At 38.9% G+C, this 8936-nt stretch overlaps 1 protein-coding gene across 1 annotated transcript; it reads right to left on the reverse strand.

Moving 5' to 3' along the window:
* Nucleotides 1-659: 659 nt before the first annotated feature.
* On the reverse strand, nucleotides 660-8581 carry LOC116047599 (zona pellucida-like domain-containing protein 1). Its single transcript, XM_031296486.2, has 10 exons — nucleotides 8238-8581; nucleotides 6508-6728; nucleotides 6214-6395; nucleotides 5838-5910; nucleotides 4965-5062; nucleotides 4573-4653; nucleotides 4184-4355; nucleotides 4000-4105; nucleotides 1887-1916; nucleotides 660-968 (listed from the first exon to the last, which is right to left on the reverse strand). The coding sequence occupies exons 1-10, from the start codon at nucleotides 8374-8376 to the stop codon at nucleotides 796-798; spliced, it is 1275 nt and encodes a 424-aa protein (XP_031152346.1). The 5' UTR covers nucleotides 8377-8581; the 3' UTR covers nucleotides 660-795.
* Nucleotides 8582-8936: the final 355 nt, after the last annotated feature.

Consider the following 8936-nt stretch of genomic DNA (forward strand, 5'->3'; position numbering starts at 1 on the left):
CCCACGTAAAGGCGCCTCGAGCAGTTGGGGGTTCGGTGCCTTGCTCAAGAGTGCCCAGGAGGTGAACTGGCACCTCTCCAACTACCAGTCCATCACCACACTTTGGTCCGTATGGGGACTTGATCCAGCAACCCTCCGGGGCCCAACCCAACTCCCTACTGACTGAGATACTGCCACTTCTACAACCTTTTTCAAACTCAATAATGAAACAGAAAGCTTTAAACTGGTATCCAAAATAAAATGCTTTTTGTTGATTTTAATATTGAAGGGGGTTATAATGCTATTAATTCTAACTGCAAGACAAAAACAAACACACAAATAAAATGTGACAATGGTTTATATTTTGGTTTCCCGCTAAACTGTTTAAAAAAAATAAATAACAATCTGTCAAAATTAGTAATTTTCAACACAACTGTTGTTTAGGAAGCTTATGCGAAGAACTGAAGACGACGCCTGTTTCAGTGAGGTGTTGGCTAACATAAAAAAAGGGAATATTTCTGATGCAATCTTTTATTACAAGTTCTAAAGGTTAACGTTTTCCCATTTGCATCAGAGTGTAAAAGCGTCTGTAAACACTAGGATTGACCAAACAATAGATGACAATGGCTAACAAGAATGCTGAGGTATTGAAGGCAATAAATACACAACACCTACAACAATAAAATATACACATTTAATAATGTGTGTACAAAGGAAAGCACACATGCACATGTATACGCTATCAGTCTGTGTACCCAACATACACATTCTGCACATATTGTCAGTTCCACGATGTCATTATATACAGATGTTCATTCATTTAAAGGTGGGGTTCCAAACACCTGAGGCTGTGGTTGTTGGGAGGCGGGACTTCTGCAGGAGGCGGAGTGACAGCAGGAAGAAGCCCGCACCGACCCCGCCCAGGATGACCACGCCTGAGATCAGAGCACTGGTCACCGGGTTCATAGGCGGGGAGGGGTCACCAGATGCTTGAGGTGAAAAAGCAGAAACTTGAAACAGACAATTCCTTTGACGAGGGCTTAACATAACCTGAGTTTGATTCTTTTACTTTCAGAAAGAGAAGTGGAGCTTTTTTGTTGTTGCCTTAAGTCATCAATTTCCATGGGTTTCTGTCATAGGCTGTTAATATTAATGGAGAAGCATGTGTGACGTCACCCATTGGTTTGTGGAGATCTGCTATGACTCGTCGAGTTTGCCGTTACGGGCGCAGCCATCTTGGTTGCGGATGTGACGATTTTAGACGAGCTGGAATGAGGGAGGAGCCATAGACTGTTGGGCGCTATCTGACTGTGACGTTAGCTGAGAGTTGGCAACGCTGCTTACACTCTACGTTACACACTTTCACTGGCAATCTGGATGCAACTGCTGCTGAAAGCTAGCCTACATAATACGAGGTAAGATTTAGCTTCGCTAGGTTTTAAATATATCTTTGTCCCATAGTTAAATTACATATAAGACAATCACATCATAGCCACGCCCTAAAACACCCCCTACTTTATCGTCAATTTTAAAATCAACGAGACCATAATTCTAAAAATGAACATCATTCTGTGTTGCAGAAGACTTAAAACTAGCAATTGAGACCATAAACTCATTATGAAAATGTTTACTGAGGTAATAAATCAAGTGAGAAGTGGGTTACTTTCTCATAGACTTCTACAGAAACCGACCTCCTTTTGCAACTGCATGTGTCGCCCCCTGCTGGAATTCAGATAGAATGCAGGTTTAAGGCACTTTTGCATTTGCATTTGCAGTACTTTGCCAAACCGGATGCTTTGTCCATTAATATTAACAGTTTACGGTATCTGTACACCTAATACAGGACTTAGTCACCTGCGATATTTTAAACCTTTTTCTGTTTTGTAATATTGCAGAAGGGTGCTTACCAAGTTGGGAGTTGTTGACAGGAGTTTCATCTGAAAAATGATGTTAAAAAGTGTTCATTAGACTTATTTTTTAAAGATATTTTAATCTCCAATGGCTCTGTGGATGTACTAATCTATTTATCTAAATAAAAAAAAATAAAAAAATATTTTCTTTCTTGCTGAGAGCTAGATAAGAAGACTGATACCACTCTCATTTCTCCGTTAATTATGAATTTGGTAACCAGGGGACAGTTAGCTTATCTTAGCATAAAGACTGGAAACAGTTAGCCTTGCTCAGCCCAGCGGTAACAAAGTCTGCCTACCAGCACCTCTTGAACTCACAAATTAACACATTATATCAGGTTTATTTAATCTGTACAAAAAAAATTACAAATTGTGTTTGTAGAGGAGATTATGTGAGAGACTATTTGTGTGACCAGGTTTCCCCGTCCAGTTTTATGCTAAGAGCTAAACTGGCCCTCTCCTAATTATAATTCTCTGACAGAAAGCAAAGAAGTTAGTGCTAATATGACCCACCTACATGTAACAGTCGCAGTTTTAAACATGTCATTGTTAAACAGTCACAGTTTGGTTAGGTTTAGGCAACAAAACTACTTGGTTAGGTTTAGGTAAAGATCGTTGTTTGGCTTAAAACAAGTACGTGTGTTACAACTTTAGTAGTCCACGTAACATACTGTAGAACTTTGTCACGTAGACTACTAAAGATGTAACTTAACTTACAAGGAAATTTACGTTAAAATCTGTCAATGTTGACTTTTAGATTCATATGGGACACAAACAGAGGTCTCCTGGGTGAAAGTCCGGTTTGTTTGACCCATCCACCACCCTGAACATCCTCTCCACGCAGACTTGGTCACTCTTTATACTACCTCACCTGACTTTCTTCGCTCCTGTCATAATTACTACGGCCACTAGAGGTCGCCGCCACACTAAACGGTAATATGGGTAGTAATACAGTTTTTACGATTGCTATGACAACTTTCCTAAACTCTTAACACAGTTAGCACAACATCTGTCTGTGTAGGCTATACAATTAACACATTTCTCGTTGCTTTGACACAAAATGCATACAGTTAACACAAATTTAAAATGCTTGAACTTCTTTTACACACAAGCTTAACCAAGACCAAAACAATGGATCTTTACTGCCAAATTTACAAATGCTTTCACTCTGTATGTCAGAACAGATAACATCATGTTCTAAACCTAACTTATAGGCTAAAGTCAAAGTGAACAGCTGATCATATTGTAAATTGAAACACAAAAATATCCTCTGGATTTTGTTCCATTGCTACTGAGAAACAGCTGATTGAAGTTATGCAAATAGATCGATCACAGCTGATTCCCATCTAGGAAACACACTCAGGTGTTGAGGTTCTTTCAATCGCATAACCATACGGTAGTATATACGTAAAAGAGGACCTATTTGAACAAGATAGATGAACACAAAGAAAGGAGGAAAATGCCTGCACGAGGGAGAGGAAGTACTAGGACAATTCTGTCTCTGTCTTCTTTTTTTCATAGACCGTACATTCTATAAAGCTACTCTGAGATGGGTCATTCATTTTCGATATTGAATTTCTGCAGCAAATGAAACAAAATGCATGCATTTACTAAACCCAACAAAACAAAAATGTGAGAAACTACAGTGCAAAACACAATCTATGGTCAACACAATATACTATTGTCTATTACAGTAAGCCTTTGGACCGGTTTCCACCTGTTTTTAGTTATGTGCTTTTGTGCAGAGAGTTGGAAGATAAAAAAGATCGATTCCACTCTCATGTCTGTCTGTTAAATATAAAGCTACCACCAACAGCCATTTAGCTTAGCTTAGCATAAATACTTGACATACGAGGCTCTGTTAAATGTAACAAAATCCACTTTCCAGCTCCTCTAAAGCTTAGCAATAACCACAATATGACATTTTTATTCTTCGTTTGTATTTGTATGGATTAAACCAAAAGAATTAGTGAGTCTTTATGATAGGCTAACATAATTGGCTGCTGTTGGTAGCTTTATATTTAACAGTGGGTGGTATCAATCTTTTTATCTCTCGACAAGAAAGCAAAAAAAGCATATTTCCCAAAATGTAAGAGTTTATTGCTCATACCACTCCTGGTGATGATTGGTCCAGCGGTGATGACGGCGTTCCCAGACGCTGCTGGTGGGGGACCAACGCTCTCCTCTTCACCTCGCCTGCGCCGTCGCCCACAAATCTACCAATCACATCATCAGATTATAGTCCTCATTGAGGTCAAGAGACACAAACTGAGATTCATGATTTTTACACTCACAGGCATGAGCATGATGCAGTCGTCTGCCCGGCAAAGCTTGGTGACGCAGTGCAGAAACACAGTTGACATCTTCTGGTGTCTGTGTTTGACAAAACGGAAAACCTCAAAGGAGAAACGTCCCATCTGACTTTTCCCATTCTCGAAAACTGTCGTCTGTGGGTCTTTGTAGCAGCTGTGTCAAAAGAGAACAACACACAGATACACATACATGCGCACACTGAAAATGACAGATTTTTCGTACATTGTAGATTTATGCTTAAGCACTCACTGAGAAGAGAAAAAAGTAGCATTCATTTGGGTTAAGCCCTTTGGAGAGCCTGAATAGGTAATGACTCCCTTTTGTGGTTTATCAAGCCATCATCTTGAGGAGAGGGAAAAAGCGAGATTACCCAAAGAAAAGGTCATAGCGGAGTTCATCATTAGGATTCCCTGAGGGGGTTGTGTAACAGTAGTCCATCAAGATGTTCCACCTGCAGGGACAAAACTGTCAAATGGCATGTATGATAGAGATCTAACTGCACATGGGAAAGCATAGATCATGGCTTTCTCTGCTGCAGACTGGCGCCTTCATGTAGAATAATAACATAATGGCATAATGAATATAGGCAGACCATAGAAAGTAAGGCCTAAATCTGTAAAAACGATGGTGGGAAGGACGCTGTGATTGATCAAAATATCAACTTTGCTTTAATGAAATTGTTGCAATGGAAAAAATGTCAAACATCTGAAAATCAGGAGAAAATGTATATTCAATAGTGAATAATCGGATGTTATCTGGTACCGTTTGTCTAAGTTTGTGGCTTTCACTGCAGCAAATACTCTGGTTTTCAGAGCCAGTCCAGCCATTGGAATAGAGAGAGGTTGATTGTATGTTGAATCCTGTTCAGGAAAAAAAAATCAATGTGAAGAGAAAAAGAAAAAAGTTTTTTTCCACTCGTCACATGAAATGGGAAAAATTGAAATTAACAGGTGAACTCAGTCAGACATAATGAGCATTTAAATTATAAGGCTGGCGATATTCTCTATTTTTGCTATTGTTAATAAATCCATTAAAAAGACCAAGAGCAACAGTTTGTTAGTCCATCTCTCAACACTTTACCTCTAACTTTGCCAGCCTTGTTTGTTCCTACTGAAAACTCATCAAAAACACATCATAAATATACACTTTCATTTAAAGGATTTTTTATTAATTCCCTAAAACAGTCGGGCACTGTCGTTTTTTATATTTCTCTTAACATGAGTAAATTGTGTATCTGTTGGGGACTATTTCCTGCAGTGGATTAATACACATTTGGTGCTCTAGCGAGTATTTGCAGCATGTAAGTGGAATTGATTCACAACAAACCACAGTGCCCACGCTCATTGTAATAAAGGAATGTTCAATTCATTGTTGGTTTTGGTCTTTTCATGGAATTTGTTGACAGCAAGAAAAATATTAATATCACCAAACATATGGTGATATTTCAGTATGCCTCCTAACTGTTATATACTTTTAAAAATAGTAAACAGATTCATTATAAGAAAACACTAATGTGATTCAAAGATTACTGACATTAAAAAAACATATCCCCCCTAATTCAAAGCTTCAAGGCTAATGCATTGCAACAGATATTATTGTTGTTGTTGTTGTTGTTGAACACAGCTGTGTACTCACGTTGTACAGGATCATACTCAATGTGCTCACAAATGTGCCGTTGCTGTCCTTGACAGATACAGCAGCCGAGGAGCTGTAAATAGATTTAATACATTTATTGAAGTGCTATTATTCCTCTTTTGTGGGTATTCAATCATTGCTTTTAAAAGCACAGGTTTTGATGAGGAATGCATGCATGTGAATTAGCATCTAAGTCATTAAGAAAATATGCATATTCTAAAATAAATGGTTCTCAGAATACCAGTGGACACAAACCCACTCAGGCAGTTTAAGAGAACAATAAACAAATCTTAATGAATTCCTAATTAAATGAACACATGAGTGAGTAACTCCTTAAGGTTAAGCTATCTTTTGGACACTAAGGGCAGCAACTTACGATGCCAGCTGGGAGTTATTGACCAGGTACTCCAGCGGGTAGCTGCAGCTGAATTTATACAACAAACCGGGAAGGTAGCTGATTATAGCTGGCGGGTCAGGGGTGTCGATATAGCCTGAGACATTCCCAATTTGTACCAGGGACATGTTCCCATATGCATTGGCCCCATAGGCTGTGCTGACCTGCAGAGAGAAACATCTCAGCAGAGTCACTTTGCTTTCTCCCAAGTCAATAAACAACATGATGAAGTTGCTTATTGATTACACCATTTGCTCGTGTTTGTGTATTCTTTACCACCAGGCTGTTACCGCAGGCCTCCAGGGTGCTGAGACTGATGCTGAACAGCACCGCTGTGGGAAAGGTGTTGTTGTTGATGAAGCCACGGCATTGTGCATCACTGTGGCGACCGTTCAGGGCCAAATCTGCGTCAGTGTAGCCGGAGAAGAGCACGGGGCAGAAGTTGATCTTCAAGGTGATGGTCTGAACCCCGCAATACACACTGATGTCCCGCTCTCCTGGAGGAACAGAGAGGAGGGGAAACAGACAGTAGAGTTAGCAATACCTTTTTAACTTAAAAACTTGATGACTGCATCCACTTAGGAGAGGCCCTGGTATTGTGCATGCTGACTCACTGAAATAGCTTACTGGGACACTTGATGGAATTGAGCCATTGTTAAGGTGATCAATTTCAGCTGTGCTTTTCCTACTATGACAAGTCAAAAAGTCTGCTGTGAAAAAGGTCTATTTGTATACACTGCTTCCCAATCATTGATACTCAAATTGCCATCTATGCTCATGCATGGGCCACAACTATAGGGTTGTTTTTCCTGTCCCTGATTAGATGCTGGGACTGAAACTTAGCAGGTAACCACCTATAACTTAAGATACAGTGGGCTGAGAAAAAAAAGACTTTAAACATGTTGTAACTTAATCACAAGCACAGCTGCAAAGGTGAGACATGTGAGGCAGAATCAGTCAGCCCTTTTAATATGTGAACTTTCAAATCAATATGAGACTACTAACAGAGCTCAAATCACCCAAATTACAGAAGCATCCATAACAAATAGTTTTCAACATAATATGATCTTTTATTTTTAGGATCATACTGGGTGATATAGTTACTTTTAAGTTTGTTCTGATTGATTAAGTGTTATTTTATTTTGTCTATTCTCTATATCAGATCGGCGGGATTATAGATGATATCATTTAAATGATTGGATTTTTTTTTTTTTTTTTTTTACATTTCATCTATTCAGGTAGCTATTCAATTATTTCTACTGTATGAAACTTTGTAGGAGGACATGATCTCAGTGTCCTCAATAGTAAAACAATTTTACTTAAGGCACTACACAGAAAAATATAAAATATATAAAATATACTTTAAGTAAAGTAATGAACTCAGTGTACAGAATTCCCTCCTTCTGATAACACTTTGTTTGAATTGCCCAATTTAGCATTTATACTTGTATATACACAATTAATAAATGATTTAAATACATATAATGTAGTCTTAAGCAGATATAAGAACATTATTTTCTATTCATTTATGTATTTGTCAAAATTATAATTCCTCCTTTAGAACTCCTCCTATGGGGCATCCACAAAGCACTTAATGATGCATGATAACATAATACATCACCGTTGTACTCATATATAATACATTATCTCCATAAGTTTCAAATGTATTCAGTTTTAAAACATTGATTTGTACATGCATATAAACAGTTAATACATGCCATATTACACACTAAAAGCTTTGCTCGTGTGTAACCCTATCATATGTTATTCTGCATTCATTACCTGTTCATACCCCAGTTACAAATGCTTCATAGGAGGAGGTATAATTGTTGAGAAATACATTAACGAAAACCTTAAAAAGGTCCTTACATTTGCTTACAACTACATTACAGTGTGTTATAAGGTGTTATGGACCATGCATTAAAGTATTGCCTGTATTCCATACCTGTAGGCAGTAGAATATATGGATTGTAAAGAGATAACATATTATGTGAAAGTTCTCTCACCAGGAAACCTGCTGTGGAAGCTGGCGTCACAGTTGTATCCATTAAACTGAGTGGAGACCGAAGCGGCGTTACTCATCAGCAAGAAGACAAAGCACATTCGTGTCATTTCAGCACCTGAGAGAGGTTTGCCCACTGTCATCTTCAGAAGGTCAACATTGCATTAACCACATTCCTCAGGTACCTGTTAAAAAACAGCACTGATCTCAAAACTAGATGTTCCAAAAACAAAGCCCCCAAAGCCTCGCCTGTTCCCTCGACTGCTGCACGCTCTGACCTCTATCACACTAGTACAACCTTCTTTCCCCAGGTCCCCTAATCCCTCTTATCATGCTCTCCCCTTTCTACCTTGGGCACTCATGTTGGCACAAAACCTCTTTTACCCAACCCCTTTTAAACTGAGGTCACCCCTCTTTCCAGCTCATTTCATCCCCACTTTTTTCTACACCTGTTTACCTGTTTCCTGCCTTTTCCAAAGTAATTGGATGGACCCCTTCTTCCCCTGGTTTGTGACGAGAGAAAAGTTCAACACTGTGCCATGTAGTTTTAGGTGGAATCGAGGCTCTGAACTAAACACAACGTCAGCCTTACGTGTATGTGTTGTGTGTGCATAGATGAGAAAGATAGAGGGACTCATTATCCAAACACTTGACAAAACCCCCGCTGCAGTGCAGAACATGGGAAACTCCATCAGATCTGAAT

The sequence above is a fragment of the Sander lucioperca genome, chromosome 5 (assembly GCF_008315115.2).
Source record: "Sander lucioperca isolate FBNREF2018 chromosome 5, SLUC_FBN_1.2, whole genome shotgun sequence".
NCBI classification, from domain to species: Eukaryota; Metazoa; Chordata; class Actinopteri; order Perciformes; family Percidae; genus Sander; species Sander lucioperca.

What these genes read in the sequence shown, in the direction of transcription:
- LOC116047599 (XM_031296486.2), bottom strand. Translation starts at nt 8,376, where the DNA reads ATGACAGTGGGCAAACCTCTCTCAGGTGCTGAAATGACACGAATGTGC. An exon ending in GCCACAAACTTAGACAAACG is followed by an intron (nt 4,654 to 4,964) that starts GTACCAGATAAC and finishes TTGTCCCTGCAG; the next exon opens with GTGGAACATCTTGATGGACT. An exon ending in TGTCAACAACTCCCAACTTG is followed by an intron (nt 969 to 1,886) that starts GTAAGCACCCTT and finishes TTTCACCTCAAG; the next exon opens with CATCTGGTGACCCCTCCCCG.